The following is a 13,063-nucleotide window of genomic DNA, read 5'->3' as shown; positions in this document are numbered from 1 at the left end:
CGGGAATTTCCATTTATTAAGGTTGAAAAATCCGACACCGAGCCAACATGAAGGAATAACATCATCTACTTTCAATATCTTCGGTGGTAAATTCGGACCCATACGGAGTAAATAAAGTCTAATCACATATTAATTTCTTTTTTCAAGAAAGTACCAATTAAATCCCGCAACAGGGGAATACCAAACAACAAAAATGGGTCTAATCGCTCTTCCCGCCACGATCTCCGACATCACCTCAGTCTACGATGTCTACTTTGCCGCGTTCAAGGACGACATCATCATCGAAATCCTGTACCCGCGTGGCGTGGACGCCGAGCTGCGCAAGGAACATACAGCCAAAACATTACAATGGTGGCACGGCCTCACAGTGACACATACATTGAAATGTGTAGATACCGACACTGGCAAAATTGTCGGCATGGCAGTTTGGGATGTATACTGGCGGGGGAAAACCGATGAGGAGCGGAAGAAGCCAACCATCCCGTGGCTAGAGGGGGCAGAGAAGGAGAGGGCCGAAGCATTCCTTGGGGCTTTGTGGGAAATGAGGGAAAAGTGGTTGGGCGGGAGGAGACATGTTTGTGAGTGAAAATCCCATTCCGCGCCGTTTACTTGTTACTGTACATCCATACGCTTTTAAGAAACACTTGTACAAACTAACCTACCCACAAGACTGCGCCCTCCTCGCAGTGCACCCAGAGCACCAACATCGCGGCATCGGGAAGCTGCTGATGGACTGGGGCCTGGACATCGGCGAGAAGCTGCAGTTGCCAGTGTACCTCGAATCCACTAAGGCCGGAGTGCCATTGTATACGAAGCTTGGGTTTGAGAGGCTGTCTAAGGGCGCCCTGTTGAAGGCGGAAGTGACTCACTTTGCCTCCGATATCGAGGCTCCCCTGATGGCCAAGATGCCGTCAGCGGCCCGAGGGATGATGTTTGAAGAATGGGCGCAAAAAGGATACCCGCCGTTCGGCTGAGTGTCGAGGCTCTATTTGGCTTTTTGGTGTGGCTTATTTTAGTTTACCAAGAGTGCAAGCTAGCGGGGGTTCTAAGGGACAAGCAGATCCGGTGGTTCATTTGTATATATTATTTTAACCGTAGAGTATCATGATACTTGGCATGGATTCATACACGGATTGTATGGAACAAGTACAGGCCCTTTTATCGCTGTAGTCTCTCGGTTGCGGCCCACTATGATTGGGTCAGGTGGCGGAGGAAAACTACTGTAACTACTATACAATGGAAATGCCTCAACTTTAACTTTTACCACGCGAGAAGGGCAAAAGGAATTTCCCCTGCACTCTCACGCAAGGAAGCAAGGATTTCCAGCCCCAAAGGAAAGGCGGTCTATGAGGGGTCGGAGCGCGAGCGGAATAACGAAGAAAAGAGAATAAAAACAACACCCAAGGTCCCCAGCACGCTAGAAAACAGAAAAAGAAAATATGATACAGCTGAGCGTTGCATTAGAGTTATCAGATCCGTTGTGCAAAAACCTTGTTTTCATTTCAGATCAGATAACGAACGAGCTGTAAGCATACGTACAGTATGAATGTAGCTTACAAAACATCGTAACAGACAAGTAACCATGGTACAGTACATGTATTCCGCAACCCCGAGAGCGCAACGAGAGGAAACATAGCCATGGGATAGGATGAACAATATCAATAAAAGTTTACTCCTGAAAAAAAAGGGCTGATTTACTAAGTCTCCCTATCTCCTGTTCCTGCAGGCTCGAGTGATCGTGTAATTTTTGGCTAGTTTCTCGCCTTCAAAGAAACAAGACAGGTCTTGGTGGATCAGTATAATGCGACTAGGGATTGTTAAACCAATATCCGCATATGCACATGCCAATGCTATAACTTCTTGTCCATTTTGCGACCTCAGAAAGCCAATTCAACATTATTTATACATGCGGACGTACATAATAGAAGACAATTGAGATCATGACCATTCCAATCAGCATACCACAGTTCGAATATGCCCCGGTGAAGACGACATGGCTGACGCGCGACGTGCTTCTTTTCGCCAACTCAATTGGCTGCGAAGCAAGGAATGGGCTTCATTTTCTTTATGTACGCATTATATTATATAGGATATCCCAATTGAAAAAAATGAAAATGAGAAGAAAAGAAAAAAGAGAGTAATACCATTCCTGATGCTAATTCTGACTCTCAGGAACTACACCCAAATTTCCAAGTCTTCCCCACGTATCCCATTGTGCTAAGTATGTCATCTTCTTTCCTTGCCTACGGAGATAATCTATATATCATATATTAAATGCCAGTACTAGCCTTCAAGCACGCCGATGTAGACACCGTTGACTTCCTCGCGCGAAATGCGGCGCGAACCTTACCTCCCGGCTGCCCCAAATTAGACTGGGGTGTAGCCGTCGATGGGAGGCGACGGATGGAGTTCCTACGGCCCCTTCCGCCATCCAGCGACGGGAATACGTGGGAGATCCATTCGAAAGTCCTAGGAGTGTTCGATAAGGGCGTCGGGAAAGGAACTGTGATGGAGATGGAGCATGTGCTAAAGCAACGGGAGAGTGGGCAGGTGTATACTCGCGCTTGGGAGAGTGCATTCTTCAAGGGAACCGGCGGTTGGGGCGGGGAGAGAGGTGAAGGCTGCCCCTTTCCAGTTTCTTTCTTTCTTTCTGCTAGATTTCTAAGGCCCATTGGTTCTACTTTTACAGTGTGGTGTGGAATGCCGGATACATGGATGACAGAAAGCTTTGCTTTTACTAATTGAGAGAACTTCCAGGTCCGAAAATTAAGGGGTACCCTCCTCCAAGTCCAGCAAGAGAGCCAGACGCAGTGTCAACCTTCCAAACTAACACAGAATCTGCACATTTGTATCGGTAAGACATCCTATTGCTGCTTCTTTACCTGAGCACTTGGAGCCTTGGTTGTATTTTAGGTAATGTCTCTAAGCACTATCATTTTCTACGAATTTAGACTGAACGGCGACTACAACCCGCTTCACGCCACTCCGGAGTCCGGGAAAGCGCTGGGATATGGTGGTATAATCATGCATGGACTCTTCAGCTGGAACGTTGCAGCCAGAGAAGTGTTATCTCGGTTTTGCGGTAGTGAGGGCTGGCGTCTTCGCGACTTTGAAGCGAGGTTCGTAGCACCCGTTAAACCGGGGGATAGGCTGCATATCCTCATGTGGGATATGGGGTTGTGGAAAGGAGCAGCAGCCGTAGACCAAAACGCCGAAAGACTGCGAGAGGTAAGATTTGTGGTGAAGGTTGGTGACAGGGTCGTATTGTCACATGGAAGAGCATTGGTGAAGGAGGATGATCAGGTAGAGGATGTAAATAAGCCTAAGTTATAGATGTATAAATAGTGCAGGAAAAATAACAGGCTAGGAAGGTTTAATAAAACAAAAAAAACATCTAGCAAGCAATATACATGTCTATATTAACATAAAAGACACTGCATACAAGAAAGAAAAAGAGCTCAAGTTCATCCAAGCCGCCCCATTTAAATGTGTGCGATTAACGCCCCCCGGTATATGTAATTTTTTTTTTAAGTTCAAACGCGAAACAAAAGCGGTAGGAATCATCAATAATTAATGCGTTTTCAGGTCGCCGTAGTTTCTTTGACAAAAGAGGCAACATATTTTTCGCTCCAACACTCGTTTTCTCACAAATCAACCGCCGAATGGAAAATTTATGCGAAAGCTAATGATGTGTTTCCTCTAAAAACTGGTTCCAGAACGTCATATTAGGTACCGATTTTCTAAAGCCGTGCGTAATCTGCACCTCGTTTACTGCAAGCAAGTATAGAATCAAGCAGTTCGCTGCTGCGTACCGCAAGGATTGATAGAAGACTGTCGCTCAACTGCACAAGATTATATTGTCAGTACAAAATCGGGATGGAAATCCAATTTTCTTTCTTTTTTTTTTTTTTTTTCTTTTGGGGGGGATTTAACATACACCATGGCTGCTTTCACAACACCCCTGGAGCCAGATACCAGCATCACGTTTGATTTTTCCTTGGTGAAACCGTAACCGATAGTCCCGATCTGTTTGGAATTTGTCTCCATTTGCTGGAGCCTCAACAATTTGTACCAAGGGTTTGAGCATCGTAGCAATTGGGTTACGTTTATATCCCGTAGCAAGAACCACTAAGTCATATACCTCGCCCGAGGATTCGACCTGCCCAGATTGTGTGTCCTTGAGCCGAAGCTCTACCTGATTGTTTGGCAATTCCTCCAAGCCCACAACCTCGCGGCTGGTAACCAGGCGAAGTGGCCAATTAGAAGGGTTGGGATCCAGGACTTTCTGGCGATATAACTTGCCATATACTGATTCTAGAAGTGGCAGTCGGACAACACCGTAGTTGGTTGCCTTGTTCTCGAGAAGAGACTGTTGACGTGCTGAGTGGTTTAAAGAATAAAACTTATCGACACTGCGTGGGTCGAAAATTTCATTGACACTGTCGAATTTGAGAGTCATGTTAGAGTTTTTTTCCTGTCAACATTAAAGGTGGGAAATTGGCTTACAATGGGCTGTCATCGCTGGGCTTTAGTGCCGAAGCTTTCGTAATGAGGGTGACTTTAGAATTGGGATATCTCGATTGTATGTCCTCGGAAATTTCCACTGCGCTCTGGCCCCCACCAACGACGGCAAAACGGTAAGAACCATTTCTTTCTTGGAGAAGCTTTTGTACAGAATATAGATAGATAGAGGAATGGATAACAGTTTTGGGTAGGGGTTGCGTAGAAAGTCCCAGCGGAATTGCTTGTTCCCCTCCACTCGCCACAATGACGTGCTTGGCAGCCAGCTCTCGAAGCTTCCCGGAACGAACATCACGGGCCATCAGTTTGAAATATTCGGCAGGCCAGCCGGGCGTCGCTGCGACAGCAGTAACACTGACTACCTCTTGATTATACTGGACCCAATCGTTAAAATGGGACGCGCACCATTTCATGTAGTCATTGAACTCTTCGCGGAAAGGCAAATGGGTAGAGAGGTTCGTGAAATGGATGAGACGGTCCTTCTGGTGTAAGTAGTTGAGGAAGGTGAAGTGAGAGCGGGGGTTTCGTAGAGTAGCTAGGTCTTTGATAAACGAAATTTGCATTTTGCTCCCGGGAAGTAACATGCCCGTGTGCCAGCCAAATTCTGGTTGTCTCTCCAAGAATAGCACGCGACGCTCAATCCCGCGGTCCCGCATAGCAATTGCTATGGCGAGGGCTGCAGGCCCGAACCCAACACAGATTATATCATGTTGAAATCCCCCATTCGAACTACTCCCCGCATTGCTGTTCTCTTGCATGATAGCCGCTTCCCGGCCGTGGGAATTGTCGTTCTTGAGTACTGTCTCCATTGAGAAGACAATGGTGACGTTGGTAGCGGACGTGAGGGGAGTAAATGATACAGGGAGGCTCAAAGAGGGGAGAAGGATAATACAAAAGAGGAGAAGATTCTAAGGGAAGGGAAGAAAATCAGTAGGGAATACCAAAATTTAAGAGGACTTTGTTCAAATAGGTGAAGACACCGTTCCCAGCAGATTGGCACCGCCGGGTTGGGGTATTATTATAGAAAGGCACGCATCTGTTTACCTGCGAAAGATCAGCCCACTTGTTGGGGGAAACACAACTGAGGTTGTTCTGTCCCACACGATGAACCTTGCCAAACAAGAAAAGTAGCTAGGGATGAGACGTTGAAGTGGCCTGAAGCCTGAACACGGGGACAAAGCGGGAAACCGTTAGTCTCAGCCAAATACATGTCGTCACGGACCCGAATACGCTCCAACCTTTGCGGAGGCCGTAACGCCGAATTCGGTGTATTTCAGAGCTTGTAACGCACCAGTGTAAATTTCGCCGATGGGACTGATAAGATTATCTGATTGATTAGATTTCCTGGCCCACCCCACCCACGAAAAGCGAAAAAAGGGATTAACATCTAGGTCCACTGTACTCCGTAGCATTCCACCTGCTCACTCGGTTAAATGAAATCCCTTTTTTGCAACTCGTATAAATAACAAGCACGTAATATTTGCATTTATGTGCGGTATTCGTATATCGTCGGCGGAGTAGCGAGATCGGAATGACTTCGGAAGGTTTCGTTTCTCGCCCTGAATCCGAACCAGCTGTATGGGACGGGCTGGACTGGTCGCATTACTTCATAACGGGTTCCAGCAATTTCTAAAAAAGAAAAGAATATAATATATGCTAGAGTTTATCAAAGTGGACTTCTGTTCTTCGAAGCATTTGGCGGCATGTTTAGTGTCGAGTATTCAATGCCCAATTGTCAATAATGGCGACTATATCGAATGATACGCCTCTCTGGAGGCTGCAACAGACATTAAATCACATCCTGCCGCAATCCGTTCACAAAGATGAAGAAAACCTAGCTATCGTTCACGGACCCACCCAGCCGGCGCTCTGGGAGATGACATTAGGCGAATTGTTAGAATTCCAGTGTTTGCGGTATCGTGACTTAGAATGTGTTGTTGTTCCCTGGACGGGGGCGCGATGGACGTATGGTCAACTCGAGCATGAGAGTAGCCGCCTTGCGCGTGGCCTTTTGGCAAAAGGAATTCAACGCGGAGATAGAATTGGGGTTATGGCAGGCAATTGCGAGGAATATGTGTCTCTGTTTTTCGCCGCTGCCCGGGTTGGCGCAATCCTGGTAGTCATCAACAACACCTATACGCATGCTGAGTTGATGTATGCTCTTAACCACACAGGTACGTTTTTGTTGCCTTTTCTCTTGATACGTTTCCTTAAAATCTAGGCCATAATGACTGATGGGTAATAGCGTGCAAATTGCTCTTCATTGTTCCTCGGATCGGCCGACACGATCTTGAGAAGGCATTGGAAGACCTTGACTCTCCCGATATTTCACAACGACTTCCAAGTCTTGAGGAAACGGTGATGATTCAAGGGCACTTTAGAAACTTCGGAACATATGAAGATGTTGTTCTTGCCGGAAACTCCGTTCCCTTGAATGCGGTTCAGCGACGACAAGACACCTTATCGCCATTCGACGTCTGCAATCTGCAGTTCACGAGTGGTTCAACTGGAAACCCAAAAGCTTCCATGCTAACACATCAGTGAGACTGCTTTTTCCTTGCGTTGAATCAATTCAGAGATGCTGATTTATGCATAGCAATTTGATCAATAACTCGCGATTCATCGGTGATCGGATGGACTTTACTCAGTACGACATACTCTGCTGTCCGCCACCATTATTTCATTGTTTTGGGCTAGTCCTAGGGCTCCTCGCCTGCATCACGCACGGGTCCAAGGTCGTGTATCCAGCCGAAACCTTTGACCCCGAAGCAGTATTGAGAGCGATATCAGAGGAGAGGTGCACTGCACTACATGGAGTGCCCACAATGTTCGAAGCAATCTTGGCACTCCCAAGACCCGATTCATTTGACTCCTCACAACTCCGGACAGGCATCATCGCAGGTGCGCCAGTGCCGCGGCCACTTATGAAACGGCTATGGAATGAGCTCAATATGACTGAGTTCACGAGCAGCTATGGGCTGACCGAGGCTTCTCCAACATGCTTCAACGCATTCACCAGCGACTCAATTGATACCCGGCTCACGACCGTCGGCAAAGTGCTACCGCATGCTAGGGCCAAAATCATTAATCCCGAAACAGGGGAGACTGTGAAAATTGGGGAGCGAGGAGAACTCTGTATGTCTGGCTATCAAGTTCATAAAGGATACTGGGACAATCCAGAAAAATCTGCCGAGACATTGCTAGAAGATGAGGATGGCACGATTTGGTTGCGGACTGGTGACGAGGCGGTGTTCAATTCAGATGGGTATTGCAGCATCACCGGGCGCTACAAGGACATCATTATTAGGGGAGGAGAAAACATCTATCCTCTCGAAATTGAGGAACGCCTCACAGCACATCCAGCTATCTCGCGAGCTGCAGTGGTTGGGCTACCCAATAAGCATTACGGGGAAGTTGTCAGCGCGTTCTTGGTGCTTAAAACTGGGCATACTTGCCCACCTGAGGAAGAAATAAGGAATTGGACGCGGCAGACGCTCGGAAGACATAAGGCTCCCAAGCATGTGTTTGTGTTTGGCTTGGATCCAAGGCTCCCGGCGGATATGCCACAGACTGGAAGCGGGAAGATTCAAAAGCAAATACTAAGGGATCTGGGAAAGAAATTGGTTGGGGACTGGCGTGCAGGTTAACGCATATATAATGTACTGTACATGCATACACACTTTATAGACCGAAAGTATCCAGTATCGTCCAAAGTAGAACTTATCTCAGGATTTCAAACAGGTCTCTGTCTTCAAAACGAGACAATCCGAAGCCAGACGCTCCAAAGTTTGAGGCTGGGTGAGGCTGATAACTTAAGTTAATACTGATTACATAAACGGCAACTTTTTTAAAGAGATCTCGGGATGGAGACAGAGCAGAGAACAATAAATCACATAAATCTATTTAACCATAATTCAATCCCAGCCTAACAGCCTTACGAATCTTACAATTTACTTTTGCTCTGCTTCGCCGTCCCATTGCTAGTCACACTTCCGAAATTCACCACCTCGAAAAACCGCACCCGCTCGCACCTCACCATGGCAGACCTCTTGTGAGGCAGGTCTCCCCATTTGTGAACGTGGAAGCCATGCGCGGCATCATATCCTAACACGGGCCCATTGGCTGCGTTCGGTTCCCCGACTACACATGTCGTGCGAGGTTCATCAAGAAATATGTAATGAATCAGACTGGTCCACCATGCCGTTGCCCGATGCGGGCCGCGGAATCGCGCATCACCAACCAGCGAGTGTCGGCCACGATCCCAATCTAGGGCAGGGTAATATGTGCCCATGTGGTCCTCCTACGTCGAGAATTATGAAGTTAGTGGTCATGGCAACTGACAACAAAATCTTTCCCGGTGGGGATAGGAACAAATAATTTGAAAAAAAAAAAAAAAAAAAAAAAAAAAAAAAAAAAAAAAAAAAAAAAACCTCAAACGAACAGGGGAACAGATCATACCTTAGCCCAATAGATCTCGAAATAGGCGAAATAAGTATCGTTAAATCGCGCCAATACCGCCATCTGGTGCGGATCTTCATCGATCTTTCGCAAATATTCGCGATGCTCGTCCAGCGTACCAGTCTCTTTCCAGTTGACGGCGACTCGCGGATCATTCTGCCAAGTATGAAACAGCTGGAGATGTGTCTCATTTCTGTAGTCGAGATGATCCATGGCGAAAAATTCATCTAGGTGCGGAATATACCTGCTGTATATCGGTGCGCCACGGGCAGGCTTTGCCGGCCGGACTGGATGTTGCGCATGGACTGGCCGGTTTGTGAGTTGTGATGTCAGAGTGTACTGAAGAGGGAAGGCTGGATATTCCGATGGCTGCTTTCTGGCACTTCCTTCAATCGATGGGACAAGCCATGCAGCCCGAGTCCCCAGTGGAGAACCTGCGCCTTGCCAGAAGGCCGCTCTAGAAACCAAAATATCCTCAATTTTGCCCAACGGCTGCGGTTGAGCCGGGCTGGGGAAATGCGTAGAAAGTCCCGTTGCATTGCATTCGGCGTATAACAGGTCCTTCTGCGCGCCCGACAGAGAAAGTCGGAAGGATTCTTCTGATGGCCTCATAGAGAAGATCGCGTAGACCATCGTCCATAGCTGGCCAACCGTTGGTGCCGACTCTCCATCCCAAGTCACAAATGATACCATATTGCGGCAAGCCCGCGCCCAAGCGGTGTTATCTGATTCGGCTGGTAAGGTAGCCTCAGGACCGGGGATCAACTCGCTGAAGTAGAGCATGTCGTGATGCAACGGCTCCGGGGGGGGAATGGCGCCATTATTCTGATCGCTTGACAGTCGAAGTTGGAAAATCCTGCCATTAGGTCCTGAGGAAGCCTGGTACAGTTCATATTTTGTTTTGTACGGCTCTGGAAGCCGCACGAGCGGCAAATCGCGCATCTCAGGGGAGGAGCTCATTTTTAACGTATGATAGCCTGTATAGCTGTGCAATGATATACGGATCGTGGAAGCCTAACGGAATGAAAGAATGCAACAGCCTCAGGTTTATCCAATAAGTTTCAGGGAAGCCAGGGAGGTTGACTATAGCAGGTGAGTTGTCGCACTGCTTGTCCCCAGCAATGCAACCTTTGAAAAAGCAGACTCCAAGCGCCATGCCGTGTAGTCGAATGCTAGGGGCTGCAACATGATGCTCCAACCCCTCCTCGGTTCTTTTCCAAGAATACCGAGAATGTGGACTTGCAACCGACTGGTGGATGCTTCCAACGTATCCGTCCCGGTCGGGGGAAAATACAGGGGTTTCCACTCAGGGGTAAAATAGGTATACAAGGTATATTACCATCGGTACGAAGTATTCAAATAATACAGCAATATACGGTACAGTATCTTCCAGCCTGGCTCCAATTTTATCCATCTGGTAATCGGCAAGAATCGGATAAGATCACAGCTGACAGGAATCATCACAACTGACAGGAATCATCACAACTGACAGGAATCATCACAACTGACAGGAATCATCACAACTGACAGGAATCATCACAGCCCGAGCTGAGCTCATGAAACCACCCGCTCTTCGAAAACATGATTACGGTGACAAGAGCGCTTAAAACTATCCTTGGTCTAGCCCCGCCCCTATCATCTCGGGTTCGTTATCAGATCTTCTAGCAAAATGGCTTCGATTGTGTACAACGAGTAGAGTGCCATACTAACGCAGTGGAGCAAGATGATAAACATCCCGATTTGACCCGGCTGCTACGCTAGAGTGTTAAGAAACATTTCCAGACAATAATGCAGGAACGTGATAGACACCAGTCGGCGAAGACAGAAGTCAAGCTACGAATCGTAGAGGAAAACATCCTATTCTTTCTCAATGATATTCATCAGGCTCAGTTAAGTTAAAACCTCACATTCTCGAATCTACGCAAGAACTATCGAAGCAAGAAAGAAAACAGCAAAGATTCGAACCACCCGCTTCAATTAGCTTCATGCCGAGGAGGCTGGGCTACAGCCGCATGGTGCTTCAAGCTTATAGTTGCGGGCCTTAGAACCAGCCACCAGGAGAACAAGTTCCTGAACCCGTCGTGGCGCCATACCTGTGTCTGAATTTGGTTTGCAGAATTTCCCGGAGGGCCAGCTCCGGCGGAGCGGAAGCATACATGGAGGAAAATTTTTTCTCCAAGGCAGGGAAAAGGGCAGTAGCTTGTTGTGTCATTCCTCGGTAGCATCCACAACAACAAGGAATGGCAAATTCCTCCTGATGATCACGCTGAAGGGGCCTGTTTTTGGGCCCGCAAATTGGGTTTGTAATATACGAGAGGATCTGTTCAAATTACCAGTGTGGGGCATCCTGTTTGAAAGGTTAAAATTTTACATACATACATACATACATACATACATACGTACATACGTACGTACGTACGTACGTACATTACATTTATACATATATACAATACTGTCGCTATGGTACCGATGTTTTCGGTACCTGTTTTCAGCTCTGTAAGATTGATAAGGGACAGAGATGTCTCAGAAATGAGGGGCGGGCGGGGTAATTTCGGCTTTTTCTAGTCTTTTTTTCTTTTTTTTCTTTTTTTTTTTTTTCTTTCTTTTTTTGTTTTTTTGTTTTTCCTCTGGAATCAGTAAACAACACAAATGCGACGATTTTTTTCACAATTGGCGCAACAAGAGAACGCCTACACTTGATCTAATAGGGGTTTGTAGCTTTAGCACCATGGACAGCCAGAGTATCTTGTACCACACATTGTAAGAAGAGCCCGATCCAAGCGCTGTCCCTCAAAATCCAATTGCACATTTATCTCATCATTGCGTTCAATTCCTCCACCACAGCTTGTATTTTTTTTTTCAGGGGGGGGGTCAATCACAGTGACGCCATGACTTTTACAAGGTCATGCTGGAATGTCAAGATCAAAGACTGGCTGGTGTGTATAGAGTGCTCCGTGAAAGAGAGAAAAAAGTGCAAAGATGTAAAAAGGGACATGTAATGCTAAAAAAGCATGTAACAGGTCCAGGGTCTCGAGATAATCGACTCTCTATATAGCTAGCTCCCATGGTGTATGAATTCAGAGCAACATGCCTCCGTTGTCCTAAAAGTCCAAAACATTTAATTGATGAAGCTGAAATACTGTCTGATCTTCTAGACGCAGAGAATGTAGAGCTCACTTTCACTATCTCTTCACACAAGGTGGAAGCATGTGTCATATCTCAGAGTAGTATATTGCATAATGAAGATGTGCTGTAGATTCAATGTAAACAATAATCATTAGAGACAGAGAATAGAGAGGAAGCTCAGATCAAGAGCATCTAATGACTTGATAATGGGCTAATTTAAACTATATTGTAGCATCATGGAAAGAATGGTGAAAGTTTCAAAATGGTATGTACTGTACTATCATGCGCAGGTACTTCTTAGGCCTGACCAATATAGGGATCGAGAAGTTTAATAACATCCAATTTAGTCCGGCCTCTCATCAAGTCGTTGTATCTGGGCCAATAGGTTAGCCAATACCAAAGCCGCACATTCTCCTATGTATGTGTAAGTGGCCAAGTCAGAGGAAAGCTTTGCTGTTCCTATATATATATGCCCTGATATATACCCTAACATTTCCTAACGTCGACGTGGATGAAAGAGGGAAATCAAGTGAAGCATTCGCTATATGTAGATATATTTTATATGCCTGTCTAGAGGGCAATATGGCTTTGAAAACTAAGCGCTGGGTATGGTGGGTTCGCCGCGAGAAGCGCTACTGAACAGGGTAGAGGGCAACGGTTGAACATCAACAGAGTACGTTCCCCGGATCTTGGGAAAGAAAGCGGTGATAGCCATGGGATGGGGTCTTTGCGTTCATCCAGCCATGTCAGAAACGTTTCAAGCATGTTTACTTCTCATCATTTCTAGACAATACCAAATGGAAGACCAGATATTCCGTGCTTCCCTTCCCTCCCTTCCCCTTTACTCTCAAGGGGGATAGCCCCTGTACCGTCATCCAAGTTTCAAATATAACAGGAACGTCGCAGTAGACCTTATGAGCTGCAAGCCAATTGAAAAAGAAGAGGGAAGACAGGGGGA

At 46.6% G+C, this 13,063-nt stretch overlaps 5 protein-coding genes across 6 annotated transcripts; 3 read left to right on the top strand and 2 right to left on the bottom strand.

Moving 5' to 3' along the window:
* The first annotated feature begins 69 nt into the window (after nt 1-69).
* Nucleotides 70-1,345, top strand: BDCG_08630 (uncharacterized protein). The gene is made up of 2 exons (XM_045424415.1): nt 70-578; nt 670-1,345. The coding sequence occupies exons 1-2, from the start codon at nt 194-196 to the stop codon at nt 972-974; spliced, it is 690 nt and encodes a 229-aa protein (XP_045273134.1). The 5' UTR covers nt 70-193; the 3' UTR covers nt 975-1,345.
* Nucleotides 1,346-1,641: 296 nt separating this feature from the next.
* BDCG_08629 (peroxisomal dehydratase) lies at nt 1,642-3,486 on the top strand. The gene is made up of 5 exons (XM_045424414.1): nt 1,642-2,069; nt 2,173-2,221; nt 2,288-2,614; nt 2,758-2,854; nt 2,952-3,486. The coding sequence occupies exons 1-5, from the start codon at nt 1,941-1,943 to the stop codon at nt 3,331-3,333; spliced, it is 984 nt and encodes a 327-aa protein (XP_045273133.1). The 5' UTR covers nt 1,642-1,940; the 3' UTR covers nt 3,334-3,486.
* On the bottom strand, nt 2,605-6,115 carry BDCG_08628 (L-ornithine 5-monooxygenase). The gene is made up of 4 exons (XM_045424413.1): nt 5,813-6,115; nt 4,507-5,683; nt 3,938-4,439; nt 2,605-3,842 (listed from the first exon to the last, which is right to left on the bottom strand). Exons 2-4 carry the CDS (start codon nt 5,328-5,330, stop codon nt 3,741-3,743), a joined length of 1,428 nt encoding a protein of 475 aa, XP_045273132.1. The 5' UTR covers nt 5,331-5,683; nt 5,813-6,115; the 3' UTR covers nt 2,605-3,740.
* On the top strand, nt 5,908-11,375 carry BDCG_08627. Of its 2 annotated transcripts, none has more exons than XM_045424412.1 (5): nt 5,908-6,695; nt 6,767-7,061; nt 7,118-10,309; nt 10,510-10,623; nt 10,703-11,375. In XM_045424412.1, exons 1-3 carry the CDS (start codon nt 6,263-6,265, stop codon nt 8,166-8,168), a joined length of 1,779 nt encoding a protein of 592 aa, XP_045282622.1. In that variant the 5' UTR covers nt 5,908-6,262; the 3' UTR covers nt 8,169-10,309; nt 10,510-10,623; nt 10,703-11,375. The 2 variants fall into 2 exon arrangements, with proteins under 2 accessions (XP_045282622.1, XP_045273131.1); XM_045424411.1 differs by having other exon boundaries at nt 7,118-10,356.
* On the bottom strand, nt 7,639-10,469 carry BDCG_08626 (siderophore biosynthesis acetylase AceI). The gene is made up of 2 exons (XM_045424410.1): nt 8,980-10,469; nt 7,639-8,821 (listed from the first exon to the last, which is right to left on the bottom strand). Exons 1-2 carry the CDS (start codon nt 9,937-9,939, stop codon nt 8,465-8,467), a joined length of 1,317 nt encoding a protein of 438 aa, XP_045273130.1. The 5' UTR covers nt 9,940-10,469; the 3' UTR covers nt 7,639-8,464.
* Nucleotides 11,376-13,063: the final 1,688 nt, after the last annotated feature.

Source organism: Blastomyces dermatitidis (genome assembly GCF_000003525.1).
Source record: "Blastomyces dermatitidis ER-3 genomic scaffold supercont1.11, whole genome shotgun sequence".
Classification (NCBI taxonomy): domain Eukaryota; kingdom Fungi; phylum Ascomycota; class Eurotiomycetes; order Onygenales; family Ajellomycetaceae; genus Blastomyces; species Blastomyces dermatitidis.
The sequence above is the reverse complement of the archived record's forward strand: the minus strand, read 5'-3'. Positions and strand labels throughout refer to the sequence as shown.

Bases quoted from the DNA above. Each gene is read 5' to 3' on its own strand.
- BDCG_08629 (XM_045424414.1), top strand. From the start codon at position 1,941: ATGACCATTCCAATCAGCATACCACAGTTCGAATATGCCCCGGTGAAG. The intron at 2,070-2,172 runs GTACGCATTATA...TCTGACTCTCAG, and splicing joins ATGGGCTTCATTTTCTTTAT to GAACTACACCCAAATTTCCA. The intron at 2,222-2,287 runs GTATGTCATCTT...TGCCAGTACTAG, and splicing joins CACGTATCCCATTGTGCTAA to CCTTCAAGCACGCCGATGTA.
- BDCG_08628 (XM_045424413.1), bottom strand. From the start codon at position 5,330: ATGGAGACAGTACTCAAGAACGACAATTCCCACGGCCGGGAAGCGGCT. The intron at 4,440-4,506 runs GTAAGCCAATTT...CAAATTCGACAG, and splicing joins CCCAGCGATGACAGCCCATT to TGTCAATGAAATTTTCGACC. The intron at 3,843-3,937 runs GTATGTTAAATC...AATCTTGTGCAG, and splicing joins GTTGTGAAAGCAGCCATGGT to TTGAGCGACAGTCTTCTATC.
- BDCG_08627 (XM_045424412.1), top strand. From the start codon at position 6,263: ATGGCGACTATATCGAATGATACGCCTCTCTGGAGGCTGCAACAGACA. The intron at 6,696-6,766 runs GTACGTTTTTGT...GATGGGTAATAG, and splicing joins GTATGCTCTTAACCACACAG to CGTGCAAATTGCTCTTCATT. The intron at 7,062-7,117 runs GTGAGACTGCTT...ATTTATGCATAG, and splicing joins GCTTCCATGCTAACACATCA to CAATTTGATCAATAACTCGC.
- BDCG_08630 (XM_045424415.1), top strand. From the start codon at position 194: ATGGGTCTAATCGCTCTTCCCGCCACGATCTCCGACATCACCTCAGTC. The intron at 579-669 runs GTGAGTGAAAAT...CCTACCCACAAG, and splicing joins GGGCGGGAGGAGACATGTTT to ACTGCGCCCTCCTCGCAGTG.
- BDCG_08626 (XM_045424410.1), bottom strand. From the start codon at position 9,939: ATGAGCTCCTCCCCTGAGATGCGCGATTTGCCGCTCGTGCGGCTTCCA. The intron at 8,822-8,979 runs GTATGATCTGTT...TTCTCGACGTAG, and splicing joins TCGAGATCTATTGGGCTAAG to GAGGACCACATGGGCACATA.